The sequence below is a fragment of the Lupinus angustifolius genome, chromosome LG01, assembly GCF_001865875.1.
Source record: "Lupinus angustifolius cultivar Tanjil chromosome LG01, LupAngTanjil_v1.0, whole genome shotgun sequence".
Taxonomy (NCBI): Eukaryota; Viridiplantae; Streptophyta; class Magnoliopsida; order Fabales; family Fabaceae; genus Lupinus; species Lupinus angustifolius.
The window spans coordinates 21,207,178-21,232,441 of NC_032009.1; the positions used below are offsets into that span (position 1 = coordinate 21,207,178).

The following is a 25,264-nucleotide window of genomic DNA, read 5'->3' on the forward strand; positions in this document are numbered from 1 at the left end:
AGCAACTGAACATTGAAATTGCGAACGATTTTCTCACTAAAATTCCAAAACCAGTTTCTCATAAGTAAAAAAAAACCAGAAAGTCAAGGAGGACATAAATAAAACTATACAAATTGAACATGATTGCATTCCAATTTTCATGTACAGACATCTGAATACAAGCTTTGTCAACATAGAAACTCGTTATTAAATGTTATATAACTCTATATACCTTAATCCAATACCTTTTTAACTTTTGTCTTGAACAGTAAGATATATAAATTTTCAAATGAAAAATAAAGAAAACACCCAGTTGAGTGTGTCACAAAAGAACCAAAATTCGAGCCTACAATGCAATGCCAGACAGGACCATATGCTTTGTCAAACTCCTGCACATGAACATATCAGGAATTTGTTATAAAATAAATAAACTTATCAAAACAATGTCAAGAAAACAGAGAAGCATTACATTTTTAAAATATTGCTGACCAAATCTATAAATAAATAAACCCTGCTTCTTCTGTTGTGCACATGGGTTGAGTCTGTATTATAAGGTAAATTAGATTATCAACTTATGTGCACCTTTTTACAAGGCAAATAGTGCATTATTACCTATAATATTGGGGCATGAGAGGTTTTTAACACATGGGCTGTTGGAGAATTTTGTGATTAAGATTTGATCTAAATAATTTTAGTTTTGGATGGTCAAAGATTGAAAGATCTAGCCATATGTGTTCTTTCAAAATCAATTATCTTCATTACATAGTACCAGCTTCAATTATTCTATTAATTCCAATCAACAGAGAAATAAAGAGAGACACAAAATGTCAAAACATGGTTCTGTCTAGTTTGCTTTCACCTTTAACTCTTGTGTAGGGTTCATTGAATAAAATCTTAATCATCCATGAAGCAAAGAAACACCAAGCAAAAAATAATTTCAACCACTTTTCCAGCTTTTGCCATCACAATATACTGATCTAATAACAATACTACTACCTAGATCTCTATGCACTCTTACAAGACTAATAAGTAGAAATTTTGGTGAAGGGAAGTTAATGGTCACAATAGAGGGATGGCATAAAAATTAAAGCATACCTTCTTGATGTTATGAGCTATGTGTTTAGAGCTAAACTTTTCCAAGCTATTATATGTTCTCTTGGCACAATGAAAAGCATGCACTTGCATGAAACTTGGCATATCCGAGACCAAAACCTTAACCTTAAGATGTTTTAATTCATAGGACAATGTTTCTATTTGTGACACTGATTTTCTTGCCTCAACAAATTCTCCTGCTTTTGATGAATTTGTTTTAATATAGGACATTGACTTTCTTCCTTCCTCAACTATGATTTCTTTTGATGCTATCTCTATGCATGATGACATTGACTTTCTTCCTTTAACAAGTCCTTCTCTTGATCCTAATTCCAACCATGATGTTGATTTCCTTGCTTCAACAAATCCTCCTCCTTCTGTTGGTGGTGTTTCTTTTCCAATGTCCAAACTTCTGTGGCCACCATTTTCGACATTCGAAGTTCGAATTCTTGATATCCTTTGCAACCAACTAAGTGAATTGGATTTCTTGCCTTGCTCTACAACATGCTCTAACTCTTTCTTTCTCTGATTTCCTATGCCACCTTTGTATATGTACATAAACCCTCTTCTGTGTTGCTTTTCTTGATTAGCCATTTCTGTGTTTTACTCTCTCCTCATACTAATAAGAGTCTTAAGGAGTGATCAATATATCAAATTCATATTGGAGCTAATAAGTCATTGACAAATGCATACATATAAATGTTTGAAAGGGTATGTGTTTGGAATCAAGAGCACAAAGAAAACCACTTGTTAGAAACTTAGAATAATATTTATTAAGAAGAGGCTGAAGTATATTTATAAAGTTAAACCCATGTGCTTGTGCCTGTGGTCAAGGAAATATAACAAAATGGGAGTGTTATAGTAGTATATAACTATATATTTACATAAGATTTGATATTTATATATATATACATATATATATTGGTCTAGTGCAATTCTAAATGAAACAATTGTTATGTGGCATGACACTAATGATTACCCTCTGGGGCATTTTTGTCCCCCAGCTACCTGGTTCTGGACACCCAGCATCTATGTACCCCTACCTTTGCCACCTCCAATTTGTAGGGTACCCTCATAAGAATGTCACTATCTACTTTGTATCTTCAAATTTCCTTATCAACAAGAATGAATACTTTGAAAGGTTAGTTATTGGATGGAAATCATTTAAGGGTTAAAAATATAAGCCAGCAATCATCAACAACCATAGACTAAATTTGGCTAAACATTTGTGATAAATATATTGATTGCTTGGTAATTTGTGGTAAGAGTAAGTTTTTTTATTTACATTAACAATGTTTTTTATACCTGTGCACTTAACCTTCCAGAAAAACAAATATGTGAACATTATACAGCTATGAATTACAAACTGTTTAAGAATTCTCATTATTGTTACAACATGCTTTTTTCTATTAATCTCTCTGCTTTTGTCCTTGTTATAAATACCAAAAATATGGACCTTATGGTTACTGATTTGTTAGTCTGCTATAAGATTTTTTGCTGGGTGCATGAACCATAGGAGAAGCCACTAGAATAGGAATGGTGCCAGAAAAAATTATTTGAGATAAATAAAAGGCAAAAACTTGCGATACATGATTTTTTTCATAAGAATCTAAATCTTACCTTTAAGTTCTTGTGTGTATTTGTAATTATGTGCCAGATCTTGGTAAGAATAATTTGTAAAACAAACATTTATTTGACTGCAATTATTCATGTGTAATTTATAGCTTAGTAAAATTATTAGTTTGGCATCACATTTCACAGTAAAAATTTAATTTCCCCATTTTCCTTCTATCATTTGTAAATTAATTTCATGTATAACAGAGTTCTTCACATTTTAGGTAGTAAATACGTTTTAAATATTGTCTAGGATTATTTTTATGCATGATTTTATTGTGTAAGTTGTGTCCAGGTTGATAATGTGGATTTTGATGTGTTCTTTATACTGTGCTTAGGTGGAAGCAAACAATGCAGTAACTGTAGCTAGCATGACAAGGCCAATAGTGCTGTATAAATGTATTGATAGTGTAAAGATTTATACAGAGTTAGTTATTGAATTATATACCATTCATTTGTATTACTTTTATTTAAAAGTCAATAATAATTAAAAAATAAAAGGTGAGTAATGCAATAACTTTGTAAAAAACTCTTATAATGTTAGCGTATAATTATACACTTTAGTTTATAAATGTCCTTTATCTCATTTTTTATACACTTTAGTTTATTTCCAGTTCATTTATGTTCATAATAGTTGGGGTAAGAAAAGTCATCTTTTTTATCAAGTAAGTTGTTTTGCTTAAAATTATTAGAATGTAACTCAAAGCTTGGAGTATCTCATAACTTGTTCATGAAAACCAAACTGTTTTTAGCTTTTACTGGGTTATGCAATGAAATTTTTGCACTAATTTGCTTCTCTTCTCACCATATCTGGAAATATTTTAAGCAATATGGAAATATGAAGGGTGAATGACCTAGGAATAGCAAAAAAATACTGATACACTGTCCGTACATATATATTTTTGTATTGTTCTTTTTTGAAATGTACATTCTCTCTGCTTGTGAAATGTGCATTTTGTTTAGTGAACCTGTTTGATAGCTGCACTATTCACGTGCAACATATTCAAGTTCTCTTTGGCAAGTGGCAACAATCATACATATGATTTCATATTTGTGCGTTTTTATATGGTTTCACATACATGCACCAAAAGTGAAGGAAAATCAAATATGGCTCAAAATATACTTCCTGCGACTTGAACTGTTTGCAATAATTATTCACTAAATAAAAATTGCTTCTAGAAGGTTGCAGCAAGTTAAATTTCAAGCCAATTATCAATAGTCACAACAAAAATAAAGGATACAAGCACATTAGTCTTCAAGTGATAATTGCCCCCATTATGGAATAGTTGTTGTTGGAGGGTTCAAGTTAGATGTTGTCTCACATTTTATATTTTTTACATTGTCAGTACATTATCCATTATTAATTTGTATTACTTTTTATCTAACAGTTAATAATGGTTAACTAATTAATGGTAGATAATTGATTAACAATGTAAGAAACTTATATTGTCGTTGTATACATATTAAATCCTTTATATAATGAATGAAAGGGCTTTGTTAAATGTCATATTATAAAAATTTGATTAAATTTATTATATGTTGGCCAATGGCAAGATCTTGATGCATTGAGTTAGAGTGTAAACAAGAGTTAGAGTGTAAACAAACATATTTGATCTCTTTAAGAGAATTTTGAGTAGTTATGAGAAAGCATACATATTTATTCCATAAAATTTAGAGTATAATATTTATGTATTGATAATGTAAAAACTTATTTATATTCAGTGTAATCGTTCATTTATATTATTACATTTGTCAAAGAGTAGATGATGATTAAAAATAAATAACTCAAAATTTAATGATTTTTCAAATTCTTGGTCTCTCATGTGGCTGTTAACCAGATTCGAGTGGGCTTGTCGTTTGGACAAAGTGGGTTGACTTAAAGGGTCTTCTATATAATATGCCAAAATCCAAGTGTTTAAAAATTGCCTCAATTACCATAACATAGCCCATATAATTGTTATTTTAATATAGAATGAAGGTAGTGGAGCTCATGCACAATCAAAGCCCTCTACCCCCATCACATTAGAACATATATTTCTGAGTTTTGTGTTTTAGGAGGTAATTCAGGCTATAAAGATTAGGATAATATATATATATATATATATATATATTCATTATATCATCCCTAAATATAATGGTGGATGATACAACAACCATATATAAAATTCATGCACTCCCCATACTTCTATTTTTATCTCTAAAAGTTTGTAATTCATGTGATAAAATATGAGATAATCTTAAAGCATTTGATTTTGTTTTGAGAAAAAAATATATACTGACTATGTATAAGTTTTATACGTTATTATTATATTATTCATCATTCATATCTAATCATCATTATTTTTAATTTTTTTACAAATAAACAATTAATAATATATTGACGTATAAATTTTGACACTACCATTACATAAATATGTCAGTTTTTCTCTTTTCTTCTTATTAAGCATGCAAGTCAATCCCATCCCGGTTGGGAGAATTGTGGGCCCAACCTAACCTACTCTTAACTATGACAATTGGGCATAATTAATCCTTTACAAAACATCATTAATCCTAAATTTGAGACATTCACCAACTTTTAAAGTTAGAGAAATGAAAATCCATAAATAAATCACTCATATTGAAAGAAAAAAATATCAACGTGCTATCGAGTATTGATAATCAATAAGTAATTAATTAATAATTTCTTCAATGATAATAAAATGAACAATATTTCGAATAAATTTATTGTTTCTGCTACTTAAGCACACGAAACGATTCTGGTGGCATCGAATCTATAATTTTGAAACGTAATTTTGATTCCTTTGTCATCTTCCTACTCTTGCAGGAGAAAAAGCTTACACATGCAATTGCATACTCACAACTACACATTTCACCACATCACTGCGGTACCCATTTCCCTCCGAGATTCACTATTTTCTAAAACTCAATTCAAAATCCTTTCTTTCATCAAGATTCACTGTTTTTGGTCTCTTTCATCAACTGGGTTTCTTCCAATTTCTCCTATTGGCTCTTATGGTTTCATAGATTACTGATTTCCCATTTCCTTTGATTTTTTTAATTATTATTGGAAGAGATTTCGTTTCCAATTTTTTCCTGATTTTTTAGATTACTTGGTATTGCATAGATCACCCTTGTAAAATTGAGTAATTAAATTTCATTAGTGGGTTTTGGATATCAAAGGCATATTGGGAAATTTTTGATTTTTTGCTGCAAAATTGTTTGGTTGATATTAAGGATTACAAGAAACAAGAGGGTGAGGATCTATCTAATGATTAGAGAGGTTTTGGTGATTTTGTGTTGCTAGTTGGGAGTTAGTTATAGTGAATGTTATTTGTGTAATCTTCTGTTGTTGCAATGTCTGGGGGAACATCAATTGGGGTAGGTGGATTGATCAGGCAGAGGCATAGTCCAGGAGGGTACGGTAGCAGTGGCGATGAGGTGGATTTGGAGGATGATGCATGTTCCAGGCCGCGTCCTTTTCCGCCTTCAACACCGGCACCTCCACGCAGGACATGGATTGAGTTGCTGGGAAATTTTCTTTGGCTTGCTTCAGCTGCTTTCATTCTATACTTTGGCGATCACCATTCGAACTTCATATATATCTTGTGCCATGATAATCGAATTATAAGGTAACAACATTCCATGTACACTTTCATGCACATTGTTGCTAATGTTCTGTTTTGGGTTATTACTGTACCAAAGACTAGGTTTACTGTGATGGGTCAGTATAGATGCTTAGCTGTTTAGGAACATGTTGAATGTATGAACTACATAGGGGTGGAAATATGTACAGGTGCTTAACGTTTTGCCTTGCTGAACATTGGTTGAAGGCGGTGGCGACCTTCAAGTCCACAACATTGTTTAGATAAGAACATTGGGGGCGGGGTGAGGATTTGTTCAACGGCAATGTATCTCGAGCTGTCCTTTCCTATTCAATTGCCATGGCAATACCTAGGCCATAATGTATCATCCGGATGATTGTGATGTTGTCCACGTTAGGAAGTGTAGAATGAAAGGGAAATCAAAATATGTTTATCGAGTGTCTTTTCCTCCTGTTTGATGAAGCAGGGATGAGATTTATGTCTGCTTGCCACTTGGAGAAACTGTAGTGTGTTTCTTTTCAATTATTAGATCTCTTAGCTATTTGTTTATTTCTTTTAATCTTTATTCCTCTACAATTTGGCTTTCAAATAACTTGCTGATGTCATAATTGGTTGTAATGGGATTCTTGACTAAACCTTATCCGCTCCCTATCATCATCTTGTTTATCTCTTGTATATATGTATTGAGCTTAACACCACCCTAACAGATATTTCAATGTGAAACAATCTATATTGTGTTATTTAACTGGGTTTCCCCTCTCTCCAATTTTAAGGAAAGAACCTGGTTTTTTTGGTTAATGATGTATAAGATGATTATGGCTATACCCGTTTGAAGATATCTGAATTTGAAATGAGGGAAAATGCAATTTACTAGTTGCTGTGATTCTAGGACTCAAATACTTGACTTAATATCAGTATCACAATTTTCATTATATTCACCTTAGTTGTTTTGCAGATTGCCTTTATATCTTGGGATGATAGGTATTGCTTTGAACGCATTGATTTTCATTTATACAAGTATCTTGGCATGGAGTGTCCGGAGGTTTGATGAAAAATGGGGACTAAAAAAATTGGAAATAACGAGTATCACTGTGTTGCCATTTGCCATAGTATCTGGAATCGTCTCTTTTTGCTTGTAAGGAATCATCATGTCTTCCATTTTTATTTTCATTGCATGTTTTGTGCAAGTATTCGGTTGTTTAGCTGACTCCCTATCCTTCCCCTCTTCAGGTTTTCCTTTGCTTTGTGGCCGATATGGAGTTTCTTGACACTCCCTCTTCTGGTATATCAACAGTTTGTTTCTACATTTGTTCTTATGTTTTACTCCTACCTACGTGTTTTATTTACTGGCAAAAAGTAAAATTGTGGTAACCATAGTATTGCCCTTCTATTTTGCAGTTTTCTCTATTCATGGCTTTCATGGTAGTAATCCCTTACCTCACTTTTGGGACGTTCCGGCCGCAATATGAAGAACAACTCCGTACAGATTAAGCCTCATGATTCAAGTGGGGAATAGTACTGACTTAGGTGAAGAGTTTCTAACCCATGTCAATGATTGATTGGTAGCTGTTGCTATGTGGTTCTAAGTTTTGTTTCCGTGATGTAATACTGCCATACTTTCCGAATATAGGGCCAACAGTATGAGCCAAAATTCTTTTCATTTTGCAAATACATTAGTTCAGAGTAATGGCAATGCGGCTGATCATAGTTGCTACAGGTAGATCAGACTGATACATAATAGGACTTGTGGGGAATAGTGTTCTATGATTTGATTTGGTAACATCATTTTTTCATTATTGGTTTTGCATTGCTCTTTTCCTCCCATCTTATGACTTGGGTAAATGTACTTGGATGGTTATTGTCATTGGCAAAATTGTGCACAACACCCAAGTTTTGATACCCTGTGAATCTGTCCTACCCAGTTTCTGTACGGTCTAGGCCTTTTTCTTGATTTGGTATTCATTTAAATTGGCCTCTTTGCTGGTATTATGAATGTGTCTGCTAAATAAAAAGGCAAATATGATTGATAAGAGTCTTGTTATTCCAATTGAACCAATGATTTTAACACCAAATGCATGGATGATGAAATGATAGAGTTGATTTAGCTTGACCAGTGATTTTGAGTACAAATGTTCCATGTGTAATTGTATTAAATACAAGAAGAGAGACTCATCATCCATAATGGTCTTAGTAACTAGAGCATGATTTGCTTTTGGGGAAGGTATATGTGGTATTAGAGTAAGAAACTAAAGAAATATATGTCTTCATCATGACATAAATCATACTAACATAAATAAATAAATAAATAAATATAATGGATTCTCTATGGAATCAAGAGAAAGGCTGAACTCGTTATGTAGGTAGGCCTATAGTAGTTAATCTTATCTTGTATTTGCAAAAGGGTTCCATGAGTTAAAGTTACCTTTTTTTAATTTGATAAAATTTTAACCATTTCACCAAAAATTCTTTCTTTTTTGGTACTATCAATGATATCCCTCCACCTTTTGGTTAATAAATTAATCTCTTTTAGGATGTGTAGTTGGCCCCTCACAGAAATTGAAATCTTGATCTTTTGATCGTCTTGTGAATCTAGCGGAGCCTTACACAACTATATTAATACATTGTTGGTACCAAAACTCCTTTCTCTTTATAAGGCACATAGACAATGACTATATCCTACAAGACCTAAACCATCTACTGGGTCGAGAACGTTTGTGACGTCAATATCATATTGCTTCAAAAAGTAAAAGTGGATTGATTAATCCTTCTCATCCTTAGTGTTCAACACATTTGTGCATGCCATTATTGGTTGGTATACATTAAGTTTTTCCACAACGTAATATTGAATTGTGAAGCTTTTTGAAGGACGGCGCACATGGCCTCTATGACCCCACTTATAGGTACAAATGAAAGGGACAATTGGAGTTTATATGTGAAACTGTTGTACGGTGGGTTGTTTCATGCCAGTTACTTCGTTTTTTTTCCCTGTTTTGGGTTACTTCGCTTTCATCACAATCTCATTCATTGTCTTTTCGGTTTTGGGTTATTTCAATTCTTCAATCCAATTATTACATTACTATATTCAAGAACTTTAATATCATGAGAAAAGATGTACAATCGAGCACCTAATAAATAATATGAAAATGACTTACCTTGTCCAAACATGAAGGTAATCAAGAAATGGAGCAAAATGAAGTTGAGATAAAAAATGTATACAAATGACAGTGTAAGAAATTTGTACATCGTCACTAAATCACTCATCATTTATATTTTACTATTATTGATTCTGAAATAAAAGTAATACAAATAAATTGTAGATAATATATTGACTGTGTATAAATATTTACACTATCAATATATAGATATTGCACATTCTAATAAGATACGGGAGCAAAGGAATTTGAGTAGATTAAGTAGAAGAATAAAACATTGGAGTAGAGAAATTTTGGGTTTTGGAAGAAACAAAAAAGTTTAAAAAAGTTTTTGTCAAGTACAAACACGATATTCACAAAAGCCCATTAGTAAAACTAGTAAATCAACCCAAAAAGAAAGCCCATGAGTAATCGATTAACAGAATCTAGTTCCATCAAGAAATATTTGTCTTCCTGTCTCACTCATTTCTATATTTTTTTTATATTACGAATAGTCGAATATTAATATATATCAGTGAATAATAAACACTTTATTTTTATTTTATTTTTGAAGTTACATTGACATAGTACTGATATTGGGGGCAATTCCCAGATTCCATTTTCTTCACTTTGAAACGTTCCCTCAGTCGTGGAATATGGCGGCGACGGCGATATTGGCCAAGTTCATCGGAAAAGCCTCAAATTCAACCGTTCCTCTTTTCCTTTTCAACCAGCAGGTACGTTTTTCCCAATTTACCGTCAACAGAACTACATGATATTCAGTATGCGTAATCTGTGTATTTCAGAGAGGAATGCATAGCAGGAACAAGAAAGCGATGGAGTATATTGCTAAAGGTTGGAATGCTTTGAAGGAAGTTGATAGAGTCGTCGATTACTGCGAACTCAAAGATAGACGTTTATTTCCTCTTCTTAGGGTATTGTCCACATTTACTTTCTCAATTCCCAACCCTATTATTAATGTTATTATTATTATCATCATTATCATTATCATTATCATTTTCTTCATCGTTTATGTACATTTTTTTGTATGGTTGAATTGAATAAAAGACAGCAAAAGAGAATTTTGAGTTGGCTTTGGAGGCTGATAATACCAACACTCATGCTCGATATTGGTTGTCCAGAGTTCATATGAAATACCATGTCCCCGGAGCTAATCCAGCTGTGTATGTCTTTCCGTCGTATCTATTTATATTTTATAACTCAATCTCAATACATTGATTGTTTGTTACTTTCTGATGTAAACTCGGTTGAGTAACAATCCACTATCAACGGCTAAGTGATCATTAAAATTTACTTACGATGATGAAGTTGTTTTTTTAAGGCATTCTCTAATTGATTCTAATATACGGATGAATGACCGTATTTGCCATTTTTGGTTGAAACAGAGGGGCGGCGTTATTGATAGAAGCAGCTGAGATGGGTGATCCTGAAGCACAGTATGCCTTGGGTTGTCAGTTAAGAATTGAGGTGAGGCTGTATGCTTCTTTTTGTTGTCATTCTTCCTTGCCTTCTGAGTCCTTCAATCACTTCATGATTATCCATTATAATTTGTGTATATAAATTCTGGATATTTTAACAAATGAAGTCTGCATGTATGGGGAAATGTAGACAAAGTGGCCTGGTTGGGATGTTATGTATTCTTACTGGTGCGTTACTATTAGTTTCATTTTTTTCACTTGGTTGATTGAATTCCTACATTTTAAGTAGACTTCTAAGATGTACTACCTCACCTCACTACGAGATTTCTGCTGTGTAGTCTTCCTCACTCTTTTATGTGTTTTCTCCATGTTACATTATTGGATTCTTTGGGAAGCATTTAGATCCTCAGTTTTCTTTCGTTTTTTAATTAATTTTAAAACATTTTTGGTGATAGAATGACTATGTCCAATCTGATCAACAAGCATTTTATTATTTGGAGAAGGCTGTGGATCAGGTATGTTTCACTCTGGATGTCTACTTGTCAAGGTTTTAGAATGCGTAACAAAACCTCACTCAAGCTTTTTATGTTATAGTTACATCCAGGTGCTCTCTACCTTTTGGGTGCTGTATATCTGACAGGTGACTGTGTCAAGAAAGATATTGCTTCAGCATTATGGTGTTTCCATAGGGCATCTGAGAAGGTAGTAGGAGATATAATGTGCCTATAAATAGAATTTAAGCCAGAATCTTATTTAAAACACTTAACGTTGTTGTACATTTTCAGCCTTGTTTTCCTAATACTGATGGACAAATTGGCCTGATATATTTTTCTCACGTTTGGCCAGTTTGACTTCGAGTTCAACATAGTTGGATTTCATTTGGTTTTGCTATTATGACATGTGTAAATGTAGTTTCACTTGCTCTTGAAGTATCCTACCGCACATAGTTTTGGCATAGGCTAGTGTTTATACTTCATAACTGTATATCATAAAGAAAAAAGGGTGGCCCAATAGCTGTTTCCAAGTTTTGAACTCATGGCCTCATGGTCACTAAGAAGCAACGTTACCGTCGCATCGAGGCTCACCTCATGCCCTGTTTTGCAGTAGTTAATTTTTGTTAAGTTGCATTTTCGTTCAAATTCTGCTTCTGGAACTGACTCTGGTTTACCAAAAGGCAGCTGATATGTTATTTCTGTCATTAACTAAATTAATTACACTTTCTATTTGTTGCCATTTCAAAAAAGAACAGTCTATGAGATATCACTTTTAAGTCAAGTGATATGTTTGATGGAATACGTCAAATGCTTGTTGGAACTTCTAAAAAGTGCCACATCCAGTAGGGTGATAGACCTAGAATGAAAATTTCTGTTAAGCTTCAGTATGTCTGGTGACCTTAACTTGGCTGATGCCATTTGCTGAGGATCCATGAGTTTTTAAGCACTGTTTATACTTTATTTTTGTGATTACTATAGTGCTAGGTAAGGAGGTAATATGGATGACCTAACGTATAGAGATTTTAGCCCAATCATAATGAATAAATGATGCATGGTGCATTTTGTTGAATGTGTAGATTTATGAGTATATTTTTTCATGATCAGGTTTACCGACCTACCTAGCTAAAGACAATGCATTTAGTTGCATTAGATGAACCTACTAATGACCTAACAACCTGGTTTAGCCCATTTTGATACTTCAATTTTACACTTGAAAAGTTTGAATTATTGCAGAAAAACAGTTTAGCTCATGACTTTAACCTATAGTGAATTATTGCTTTCATTACCTTGTTCACAAATTTAAACAAGATTTTGCCTTATTTGCTTAATTTTACTCTTCATATCCATGCAGGGCCACGCTGGGGCAGCTATAGCGTATGGATCTCTTCTTCTTAAAGGTCAGCTTCTCTACCTGTGTTCTTCATTTTATTTATTATATATATTGGGGGTCTCGAGATTATTATAAAAACTTCAACCCATAAAATGTGTTCAAACATGTTGCGTCTATTCCCCAACCCCATGAATAGGAGCCTCATATAAAACAAGTTCTAAGTTGGTTTTGAATGGCTGCTATAACTTGCATACGGATTTTCATCAACCTATTTTGAGTCTAGTACTAATGAAACGAAAGTGTTGTGCCTCAGGGGTTGAGATTCCAGAATCATTAACAAAATTCAGCGTGAAGAGAGGCTCAGCTGCTCGGAAACCGGGGAAAAGTAAAGAAAGTATTGCTATTAATCCAGTAGAATTGGCTAGAGAGAAATTTCAGATAGCAGCGAAAGCAGGATATGATCTTGGATTCAGATGGCTTGCAAGGTTAGAGGAGGAAGAGAAGCGGTTACTCACAGAAGAATGTTCGGATTGAATTGAAATAAAATATGCAGTTAGTTTTTGCAGCAGAAGCGAAGTGATTTGTGTATGACATGTATGTGCACATAAATCAAGTCCATTTAGGGTGTGCCTTTTCCCCAGCATATTGCTAGACGCCTAGATCTTTGTTTGTTATGACTTATGATTGACCACTGATGTGTATAGCCAAATTTTAAGCAGGTAGCGATGTTACAGCAACATATTTTAAAACAAGACAGAATGAATATACAAGTTTCAACTTATGTTTAGACTTTAGGACAAAAAAACAAAGGCTAAAAAGCGTGCTATTTTGTTTTAAGTACCAAATGGAAAGATTTAAGACACTGCTAAAGATTTAAAAATGAAAGCTTACATTAGAAAGTGATGTTCATTTATTGTATTGGTTTTCAGTTTTGTTTGTATAATTCTCGTTAATTTATTAACTGGGCAAACGTTTGAATTCTCAATAAATGTTATTAGTAGATGGGCATATTTTTGAGGTGTGGATACATTGAATATATTATTATTTCTATTTTTATTCTTTGATCAGTTGCATTAATATTGATAAAGTACGTGTAGATGTATTCATATGGTAAGTAATACATTTTTTTAACAGAAAATGAAATAATGAAAGCTTTGTTAAACATCAACTTTTTTATAAGGAAATTTAACTAAAAAAACACAAGGGTGCTAATCTAATATAAGAAAAGATTATTTAAAGATCTTTTGGAATTCATAGTTTTTGGATTATTATACCAATTAATAAATACTAAAGAAGAATGACCTATTTTTTAAAGGAACCAAGTCCAAGATTGTAGGATCTAGCTTGGATCAAATCTAAAATATGCACATAACTCATTCTTATCGGCAAAGATTAAATCATTTCTTATAATTCAAATAGGCCATACCACATTAAACTACAACATCCTTTAGAATTTGTACCAATAACATCATGCATATTCAAAAACTCAATAATTGATGTAAGATTTGACATAGATACTTGAAGCCAATAATAAACAATTTTCTAAACTGAGAAAGCAAACTCACACATAAAAAGATATTCAATAGATTTATCATGTTTCTTGCAAAAGACACAAAGATATTCAATAGATTTATCATGTTTCTTGCAAAAGACACACACTTTACCTTCAATCTTATTGATAATGTTCCGTTTGAATAACTCACTTGTTGGAAAATGTTTTCTAACAAGTTTCCAAGCAAAAGAACAAACTTTTTAAGGCACATAACAGAGGATACAGCCAAGACTCCCGCTACTAGTATTTGTCAGTCACCTTATATTTTGTGGTGATTATGCTTGGAGGGACTTTCAGTTTAACATATCCCTAAGTCCATGACTATTAATGGAATGAGCACAGTTTAAAGGATAAGGACTATACTCATAACTTCAAACATGTTTTTACATGTTTTTATATTAGAGTAAATACTCATTTTAATCATTTATATTTTTTGATCTTATCAGTTTAGTCTTTCATAAAATAAAAAACTTTTTAATATATTTTATAACACTTGGTAAAGACTAATTTGACTCACATTTAAAATTTTTGGAAACCATTTTAAATTTTTTTTTTGAAGGACTAAACTGATAAGATATAAAATATATATTTCCTCTAGTTTATATTATTAGGGATGCCTCTGAGACATTTAACATTAGAAACTTCTGCTATCTATATGGGGTAGTTCTCTTGCTCTTGATCATCCTCCTTGTAAATTCTAAACAGGAAGTACTCAACATGAATATGCCTGCTGTGAACCATATTATATTCAATCATCATCATTTAAGTTGATTAGAGAAATTACAAGAAATGAGTTTTGATAACCTGATATGCATAAATAATAATTGAAACATAGCAATTGCTAGATTAAATAATCGTCTACAAAACTTTAAGGCAGTAAGTAAAGTAGGTCTTCAAAAAAACTACCACCTTTGTAAAAATCTAAACTACTTTGTTTCTTTTACTTTGTTGCTGCCCTTCTTGGAATCACCCTTTTTAAAAGACTTCTTCTGAGTTTTCAATTTGCCTTCAGTTACTGAATTGTTCCTTTTATTATCATACTTACGTTTTTTCTCTCTCTTCACATTGTGCATTGTGACAGCCTAAAATACAGAAAACACAATTTAGAAAAAGAAAAGTGAAGAAAACTTTGTAAATTTTGAAATCAAGGTCATAGATGACTTTACTGTACCTTGCTAACATTGAGTATGTCATGGGAATTCTTCGACATAATCTTGTTCAATACTTTTTCGGTTTGCTCCTTCTCTAGTGATCCTATCCCGGTTCCTTGACCCACAACCGGCAAGAACTAGATAACAACAAAACAAAGGAAAGACTAGCCAAATTAATAAAAGATGAGTGTTTCTATATATAATTACATGGGTCAATGAAAATGATTACTAAAAGAGCATAGTGCACAACCTTTCGATATTTTCCTTTATGTTGTGGAGCCTTTTCACCTGGCAATTTCCTGTCAAATTTCCCACCACTGGCTGTTGCGGTTGCTGCCATTCCAGCTACATTACCTAGTTCATCCTTGGTAAATTTCTTAGGTGCTGCTTGGGTTCCGGTTATAGGCAAAGCAGTAGCAGCCAGCTGAATATGGCTGCATAGAAATTTATTCAGCTTTCATAACAAGCAAAGAAATCCGGAATGCGTACATACATGAAAGGAAAAGAAGAAGAATATAGAATTATAGATATACATTTTGGTGGTGCCTAGGGAGTGGGGACATTACCAAACACCAGGAAGGACAGAGAAAAGACAATTAAATCTACTAATGATGACATCTCATATAAGTTAAGGTGGCGCAAATAGCAAATGTAACACCATCAACGGGTAAACGTATGTAGTTAGGGCATTTGAGCATGTAACAAGAAAATTCCTCAACAAAAAAGGTTGGTCTGAACTAAGTACAGGGGAGTGGAGAATGAAATTTAAGATAGCATGAAAATGAAAAGGACTGGTGAAAATAGGTAGGGGGGACTGTTGCGAGAAACCAGTCAATCAAGGATAATTGACGAAAGAAAGTAGGTAATAAATTCCCATTCTCACTTACAATACAAGATATCAAATCAATGATCGATGATCAGTCAATCCACCTCACTTACAATACAAGATATCAGTCAATGATCGATGAAAGAAATTACACATGTAACTATGAACCTATAATAAATTTTCAGATGGATAATAACAAATATAAGTAGGTAAATTCCCATTCTCCATAAGCTTCAATCCTAATAGGATAAAGGCAAGTGAAAAACCTTGGTAAAGCGCCAAATTTGGCAGCTTCTTTCAAGTTCTGTAGTTGATTTCTCTCATTCTTTTCAACCCTTTTCTTCTTATCATCTCTTCTTTTGGCAAAAGGGTCCTCCGCTGGATCTGCAAAAATGACATAGTATTATTATTACTGATATACCATCTTCATAGCTTTTATCAGTGCCAGAAATAATGTGTGCCCATGTAAATGTGAACTAACATGAGGAGTAGGGACCCTTTCTACACCAGAAGTAAAAGATAGAAATTACAAAATATGAATGACAGCACCAAGCACAAGAGGTTTCAATAACACTCATAAATGACTCAAAGGGGTACATATAAACTTAGCAATACCTAACTATCTAACATGGTCCACATTATTATCCATAAGAATACTCATTTCCAAATTGCAGAGTTAAGTAAAATTTCCATTTTAAAAGTCCTAACAATCAGGTACTCCAATAGATCCAAAATATACTACTCTTAGAAAAGCATAAGCTCAGCTATATCTTATGATTAATCATTTTGCACCGACCTGATATATCATTTATTTAAATGGTTCCACCCTATACTTTGGATCTTCAAAAGGACCCGTGATACTCTAACTCAAATTTTCTTCTCATTTGTATTCTGTCCATACAAGGTTTGCCATGAACTATTTAAAATTAAACTCTTATCCCATCACAACTAACAGTTCTGTTAATTAATTAAGATTAGCATAATGAAAGGAACAGCTAATAAATTTACCATCAGTAGGTTTAGCCTCAATAATAGGTATAGCTTCTTCATCATTTGCCCGATCATAACCAAATCTACGTTTCCATGTTCCAGATTGTTCATCATATACAACCTTGTCTTTCTTCCGAATCTGTATGCCTGCAAAAACAACATATCTAGTTAAAAATACAAAACATGTACCCGAAAAATGTCGAAACAACTCATCCCTCTTAGTTAACAAGCATAAAAAACACGTGGGGTTAGTGTAAAGTACCTTTCTTTTGTGCAAAAGCTTCCCATTTAGTAGGAGGTTTAGGCACAGGGAGCTGAAAACAACGATAGAAAAAGTTAAGTAATAATGAGATTATAATAAAGAGAAGAAAAGAATGTAATAGAAAAGAGATATACATGTTTTTGTCGGGGCAATTTAGTTATAGGAGGAGGAAGCTTGAGAAGGGGTCCATCAATATCTTCAATTGAAGGCAAAGAGAAAAGAGAATCAGCGATTGATTGAACTAGTTCAGTTCCTTTAATTAAACACTGTTTTACAAGCTCCACCCTTGAAGTTGAACCATAAGAAGAGAAATTATGATGAGGGTCGAATGCCATTAAGTTACCGAGATCAATATCAAACTGAAACTGCTTCTCCTCTTCCGTCGCCATATCTATGGTGCTTCGGAAGAAAGGAAGAAAGAAAGAGAAAATTGTAGTAAACGAGGGAATGCACTTCGGAGCGAACCCTAGTTCGCTTAATGCTTTGATCTTGGGCCCCCAACGTTTCTTGGTCCGGTCTGATTCAAACCATCCAATTCAAAACAAAATCAAAATATTTTTCTCGACCATCAATTTTATGAAAATTTAATAGTTTAGATCTACTTATAAATTTAAAGCATTAATTTTTTTTAAAATCGATGATTATGAACTTTCAAAACTTAGTTGAAAATTTTTCTAACTTTATTCTCAATAAAGTTGAAAATTGACTATGTGAGTCAAACATGAATACATGGTAATTTAATATGTATACATTGACAGTGTAAGTATTTTTTATATTGTCAGTCAATCTTCCATCATTCATATGTTAATTATCATTGACTCTCATACAAAAGTAATACAAATCAACGGTAGATGATGTGCGTAAAAAACTTTATACTGACAGTGCATAGATTTTAAACTCTTTATCGTATCCAAATCAATACTTATATATCTATGTTTTTTCAGATCATCCTTTATATTTTACCTATCTTTTTCTCTGTCATGATACCTCCACACCATTAATTTCGTATAACATTTCTATTTATTTCTTACTATTTTTTCCGTTTATAGTTTTATGTAAGCTTTCAAGGGAATAAAATGACCTTTATATTTATTAGTGTGTACACGTGCCTGCCGGTGAATATTTTGTGATACTACATATTCAATTTTTATATATTTCATTTTTTTGAATTAAAATGTATTTGTTGTGTTCGGTGTATTTTATATTATACTTTTTGTGTTTATGATAATGTTAAATTTAAGGTGAGATATGTGGTTAATTAATGTATTGGTGGTAGTTGCTTAGGATTATATAGTTTTTTTGTAAAAATTAAATAATATTAAGGGCAATATAGGAAATGAAAATTACACCATAAATGAAGTTATTTCAAGTTTTGGCTTTATATATAGTATAGATAGATAATTATTTTTTGAGCTAAGATGGTTATTTTTCTATTAAATTCATATTGTTTTATATAAGATTGGGAATTTCCTTTCTTTAAAAATAAAACTTAAATATTTTATAAATAAGAAATTAATCTTTCTACTAGGCATGAAGTTATACCATCCTAATAAATACTACCTTTAGTAATCAATCTTTTAAACATTCAGCCTCAAATTTGATATTATAACGAATGTATTACATTTCTAAACCCACCAACAATCGTTAATATTCTTATAGTTTATATAATATTGACTTACAATAAAATACAATAATTTATGCTTATATTATTTTATGCCTAATTAGTGAAATATCGGGAAAATCATATAAATTAAGAAACTAATCATCTTTTTTGATACACGTCTACACATTCCAACAACCATCCTCCCTTATGCTATTGTATTCGGGTAATTAACTCCTAACATTTTATTTATATTTTTAATGATAAATCCACAGTATTTTTCTAACAGTGATTGCTACAAACTTTTCCAAGATCTAATTTCAGATAATGAAGAACAATAACCACGAAACCCTAATTTCGTGAATTTTCGTCTTACCCCCACACACAACGCAAATCAACTATTCAACGCTCGTATTGTGATTCCATCTACACCGGTAAGTCCCAATCTCTTTACTTTTGGAATTCAAGATTTCCCTATTTCCTGAATCGATTATAATTCCTGATTATGCGTTTCGATTGATAGATCTATTTGAATTTGCAAATAAAATGGATGGGAACAAGGACGATGCATTGAAATGTTTCAATATTGGGAAAAAAGCATTAGAATCAGGAGATCGCACTCGCGCTCTCAAGTTTCTCACCAAAGCTCGCCGTCTCGATCCAGCTTTGCCCCTCGATCATCTTTTTTCGAGTTTAGAAAACGATGATTCAACTTTTCAAACCGCTTCAGCAACCCCTAACACACGTTCTGGTGCTTCTTCACCCAAACAGTCCGATCAATCCTCTATCAGACGTAGGGCTTCTGCTACAACTGATTCTTCGTCGTCATCGGTTACGTATACGGAGGAGCAAGTTGCGGTTGTTAGAGAGATTAGGAGGAAGAAGAATTACTATGAGATTTTAGGGTTGGAGAAGAGTTGCTCAGTGGAGGATGTTAGAAAAGCATATAGAAAACTCTCTCTGAAGGTTCATCCTGATAAGAATAAAGCCCCGGGTGCAGAGGAGGCGTTTAAGTCAGTGTCTAAGGCATTTCAGTGTCTCAGTGATGAAGAGAGTCGGAAAAAATATGGTCTTTCTGGAGAGGATGAATCTGTTTTCGAGGCACGCGCGACTAGGACCCGAGGTCATCACCACCACCACCACCATCATGGGTTTTATCAGGGTGATGTTGATGCTGAGGAAATATTTAGGAATTTCTTTGGTGGGATGGCTCCTGCAGCAACAAACTTTGGTGGCTTCAGTTTTGGTCATAATATGGGTCCAAGGCAAGGTGCTGCTGAACATGGCTCTGGTGGCTTCAATGTTAGAGCTCTAATCCAGTTGCTTCCGGTTCTCCTTGTTCTGCTTTTGAACTTTTTACCATCTTCCGAACCTATCTATTCACTTTCCCGGTCTTATCCATATGAACACCGCTTTACTACCCCACAGGGTGTTAACTACTATGTTAAGTCAAGCAAGTTTGATGAGGATTATCCGCCACATCGTCCTGAACGCACATCAATTGAGGATAGGGTTGAGAGGGAATACATTGGCATTCTTCGACAGAATTGTCGGCTTGAGGTGCAGCGTCGCCAGTGGGGATATATCCAGGAAACACCACATTGTGACATGCTTCGGAAGTTTAGTTCCGTCAACTGATAGGTTCAATCAAGGTCCAATTTTTATCTTGCCTTTCATGCTGCTGTAGCTTTACTTGCTTGTGATGATTATAGAAAATGTATAATTAGTTTTCAGTCAAATATGAATTATGAAGCATTTTAAATAAGTTATTTGGAGCCATGCAATAAATATTTGATTGTGCACCAAACACTATTAGTTTGTTATTTAACGAGTAATTTGTTTGTATACATTTGACATGTACTCATGATTATATATTGAATTGGACATTACATTGAAAACTTTACTGCTGACTAAACTTTTACCTCATGTTTAATGAGATTCCACTGCCATATGCAGTATCATATCGATATCAGTGGACTGAGTGGAGTTAACAAGTAATGATGTGTTGATGTTATAATGCCCAAAATTTGGGTGGTTTAGTGTTGCATGTTCCTGGTGTTTTTGTATTGTTGTTCAATGCAGTGTTGTAAAAACCGGTTCGTGCTGGTCGGTTCAACCGGTAAACCGGTCCCAATACATGTACAGTACAATAATTATACTTGTCATGCAATCCTACCGGTCAAAATTGGCCAAGATTGGTCATACTGGCCGGTTTCCAATTGTACCGTACTGGCCATACCGACCGCGTTTTATTAAAAATTAATTTTTCAATGAAAATAAAAAAATTATTGGTTTTTTATTGATTTTTAAACATTAATGTCAATATATTGTATATGTATATTTTGTCGGTATGCGGTTTAATTAGGGAGCCACCAGTTTGAACAGCTATACCAGTACTCTAATCGGTTTGATGATCGGTCCAGTATTAATAAAAATGGTTCAGTGGAACTGTTGGCATTAAGATAGTAGGAACGGATGAGAGGTTAAGGACTTTTAGCTAAGCATGGTTTGGCTGAGGGAGGGGAAATTAGATTGGTTGGATTAAACTTCCATCCTTTTCCATCTAAAAAATGTAGAAGGGTGCTAAACAATATATGGACTATTAGGTGAAATTATTGATGTTAGAGTTTTGACTACATGACGAACATTTATAATTTTAAGAGATAGTTATCTAGCTGTGTTCTCTTGTGGTTGGTACTGTTGTCTGACTGAGGTAGGGAAGCATAATTGATACTACTCATTTCATTAGGGAAACAGATCCTCTCACATGGCTTTTCTCAAGACATTTTCATGTAAAAAATGTCTTATACATAAGAGATATATTGATGGACTCAGTTGAAATTTATGATTTTGTTATAACCTTTATGTCTTCTCTCTCATCCACATGATTGTCATTAGAAAATCTACATTAAGATTGTCCATTCCAAGCGGGTAGTGAATAAGATTCTTTATTTGATAAGCAAAAACTAAATACATATTTATTTATTTAAAAAAAACTAAGGACATGTGGCTAAACAAGCATTGCACCATTAGAGTGCTTGTATTTTGTTGAAGCATGGCTTGGATTCCATTCATGAATGTTAAGTTGATCTGTGCTACTGGTTGGTCTGTCATGGCCTAGAAGGTAGATTTTGTGTTGGCCTAGAAGGTAGATTTTGTGTTGGCCCAGCTAACTCATGTTTTCTTTGCTGAGTGTGCATGGCTTTGATTTGATTCATTTAGCTTGGAAAAGATGTTCCTCTTGTGTGTTAATGTGTTTTATCTTGTGGGTTTGATTATAAGAAATTGTGAAGTTATCAGTTAACTGAAGTTATTATGCTTGGTTGTTTTTAATTTATCCAGTGTGAAGAAGAAGCAAGATATTCAAATAATATTCTCTTGGGTGATGGAGAAGATGGAGGTTAGTAAAGCATTGTAAACATTTTGGCGTGTACTAGAAGATTCATATATCCGGATACAACAAAGAATGGAGACATCATGCAGTTATGTTTATTATCTTAATTTCATTATTTATGAAAGGATGACTGGTAGCATTCAATTATATGCCTTCATGCATTAGTGATAGGATACTATATCTTTGAGTTGGGTGTTACCATTTCCCATCTTTGAGGAATGAATATCATTCTAGTTGTATGCTGCTAACATGTACACTACCATAGACTTTGGGTATGGTATTTACACTCATGATGTGATTGACATGAGATTAAAAAATCACAAAAAAATAGAGATAAAAAATTATGAATAAATTTTATTTGTAAACTTGTACTCAAATATCATTCATGAATATTTTATACAAATGTCAAAATGACCACTTGCTAATCACTTAGATTTAGTTGTTAGGTGAAGTTTGCCTAAAAAACTTAGTCCTCTTAAAATATCTGTCATCTTTCTCATCTTAACTAATTCATCCAAAATATGGGAAATTGCTCTACTAGGTAGCTTCAAAGGATTATCTGTGTATTCATCAAAAAGATCCAGGTGACTGTTATTTGAAAAGTGAAAATAGAACATTCCTATTGGAGCCAATGCCTTATGTTTATTTTTTATAAACAGAGGAAAATGATTTCCACACACCCAAATAGGAATATTGTATGGATTTCTCAATCCTTATATCAATATTTTGTAGTTAATTTGAAATCCATGAGGTTTCTTACTGAATAAAAAGTCTCACAAGAGGGTTTAGATTAATATTTTAAATATTCAAAATTCTAATGTTGGTGTTGGGATGGTGACTGTGAAATTATTTTGTGGCTATTGGTTAAAGAGTGTGATTACATGATAATTTGACCAACACATTTATTATTTATTTAGCTAAACATGTTATTATTATTTTAGCCAACACATTTTTTACTTTTGACCTGATTATCCTATTATTCTAATACTAATTCAGTCTCACCTTGCATTTCTTCATTAAAGGCTTTAACTTTTTTATATAGTTGGGGAAAAATAAGTGTATACAGTACTCAAAAAATAATAATCCAAAGTCTTAACAAAGATTTGTTTAATTATATGAGAAACACATAAATTACAAAAAAATATTTTAGAATCGAATATAGAATCCCTTTGACATATAGGCCACTAGAAAAGAATTCATATATGTATATATATTGGAAAATAATATATATATATATATATATATATATATGATAAGAAAAATGATGCAACAATGTATATTTATATTTACAAAAGAATATGGTTGAATATTACTTAAGAAACTAAGAGGACTAAAATTTATTTCAGAATAATAGTTTACTTTATTATTATTATTATGATAAAAACTAGATCGAGATTATTAATTAATCTATGCTTTGCTTCAGTTGTTCTAAACCCATAAATTGATAATAAGGTATTATAATTTAAGACAATAGAAACAACACCATTTTTTTGATTAAGGAGCATAAACAAAAGGCTATGAAAATTGTTCTTACAGTTCACACACTGGATTGAAACGTTGGCTGTCATTGAAAATGAAGAGAAAAAGTGAAGTGAGGAAAGGAAAGAAGAAGATTTTAACAGTTTTTGTGCTTTTTGTTAGGCTAAAGAGACAAAAGGTCTATATACACCACAATTGTACACACAACATATTTTATCCTTACTATGCTCTTTCAAGTATCCTTGCTTTCTTACACAAGAATGTTACACTACATATACTGAAAGATCTGAATCATGGAGAAGAAAAAGCTTTATAAACAAACCAAAAGGAAACTAACTTAACAGAAATAACCAACCTAAAAGGGTGAAAAAAGGAAAAAGAAGGAAAAACCCGGAAGACCATTAAAAGAAACCAATATTCATAAACTACCCATAAACAAGAAACCAAAAGAGGGAAGAAGACAAGCAATAATCATGGAAGAACCAAATATAAAACTAACATACCATATATTTCTCATTAAGAAACAGATCAAACACTAACGTATAAGGAAAACTACTTATCATTGAAATTGTAATGCAGAAATATATGAAACTGTAAGAAAACACTGTGCAACAAACAGTAACTTATAAGGAAAACTACTTATTATTGAAAATGTAATGCAGAAATATATGAAATTGTTGTATTAATGATGCCTCTTATTCTTCCTCGATCTTCTTCCTTTCTTCCCTTGTGGGTTCTTGTACATTTGACATTCAGAAATTTGGTGCTGTAAAACAGAACAAAGATTGCTGAAACAGTTCATGCAGTGCTCACAGAAAAATGAAAGAAGATTGTGCTTAGCTAAAGAGTGAGATTTCATAGCATCTGTGCTATGTAAATTGTTATTACAGTTCACACACTATTGAAACATTGTTTGCCATTGGAAATGAAGAGAAAAAGTGGAAGAGAAGAAAGGAAGAGAAGAAGGTTCTTAACGGTTTGTGCGCTTTTTGTTAGTTAGGAGGTAAGAGACAAAGAGACAAAAGGTCATATAGACCACAATTGCACACACTGCACGGGTCTAGACATCTGATGTCCCATAAAAATGTTTGTATATGTTAAAAAAATAATTAATTATTAAAATTTTAATTTCAATATAATTTTTCAACTAATAACAAACGATAACACATAGAGTGACACACTTCGTGGAATAACATATGTGCACCATGCACTTGTACTAATTTTCTCTCTCCTGAACAAACTATTTGCACACAACATTGCAGTCTGTACCATTTTCTTGCCAGTTATTTGTACAGAGGGCATAATATGCTATTTCAAGTATTGTTTTCA

The 25,264-nt window shown here is 32.8% G+C and overlaps 5 protein-coding genes across 6 annotated transcripts; 3 read left to right on the plus strand and 2 right to left on the minus strand.

The window, feature by feature from the left end:
• On the minus strand, positions 66–1,902 carry LOC109354334. The gene is made up of 2 exons (XM_019596762.1): positions 1,075–1,902; positions 66–368 (listed from the first exon to the last, which is right to left on the minus strand). The coding sequence occupies exons 1-2, from the start codon at positions 1,663–1,665 to the stop codon at positions 213–215; spliced, it is 747 nt and encodes a 248-aa protein (XP_019452307.1). The 5' UTR covers positions 1,666–1,902; the 3' UTR covers positions 66–212.
• LOC109354338 (transmembrane protein 128-like) lies at positions 5,426–8,170 on the plus strand. Its single transcript, XM_019596776.1, has 4 exons — positions 5,426–6,314; positions 7,243–7,422; positions 7,518–7,569; positions 7,686–8,170. Exons 1-4 carry the CDS (start codon positions 6,040–6,042, stop codon positions 7,776–7,778), a joined length of 600 nt encoding a protein of 199 aa, XP_019452321.1. The 5' UTR covers positions 5,426–6,039; the 3' UTR covers positions 7,779–8,170.
• LOC109354345 lies at positions 9,981–13,606 on the plus strand. Its single transcript, XM_019596788.1, has 8 exons — positions 9,981–10,155; positions 10,225–10,353; positions 10,487–10,602; positions 10,825–10,906; positions 11,313–11,372; positions 11,452–11,559; positions 12,703–12,748; positions 12,995–13,606. The coding sequence occupies exons 1-8, from the start codon at positions 10,075–10,077 to the stop codon at positions 13,213–13,215; spliced, it is 843 nt and encodes a 280-aa protein (XP_019452333.1). The 5' UTR covers positions 9,981–10,074; the 3' UTR covers positions 13,216–13,606.
• LOC109354354 (ribosome biogenesis regulatory protein homolog) lies at positions 15,058–17,908 on the minus strand. Its single transcript, XM_019596800.1, has 7 exons — positions 17,597–17,908; positions 17,463–17,514; positions 17,219–17,347; positions 16,477–16,594; positions 15,635–15,818; positions 15,405–15,521; positions 15,058–15,315 (listed from the first exon to the last, which is right to left on the minus strand). The coding sequence occupies exons 1-7, from the start codon at positions 17,849–17,851 to the stop codon at positions 15,160–15,162; spliced, it is 1,011 nt and encodes a 336-aa protein (XP_019452345.1). The 5' UTR covers positions 17,852–17,908; the 3' UTR covers positions 15,058–15,159.
• On the plus strand, positions 19,334–22,821 carry LOC109354360 (chaperone protein dnaJ 49-like). 2 transcript variants are annotated; one of them, XM_019596822.1, is made up of 3 exons: positions 19,334–19,496; positions 19,586–20,714; positions 22,405–22,821. In XM_019596822.1, exon 2 carries the CDS (start codon positions 19,609–19,611, stop codon positions 20,698–20,700), a length of 1,092 nt encoding a protein of 363 aa, XP_019452367.1. In that variant the 5' UTR covers positions 19,334–19,496; positions 19,586–19,608; the 3' UTR covers positions 20,701–20,714; positions 22,405–22,821. The 2 variants fall into 2 exon arrangements, with proteins under 2 accessions (XP_019452367.1, XP_019452359.1); XM_019596814.1 differs by lacking the exon at positions 22,405–22,821 and having other exon boundaries at positions 19,335–19,496; positions 19,586–21,029.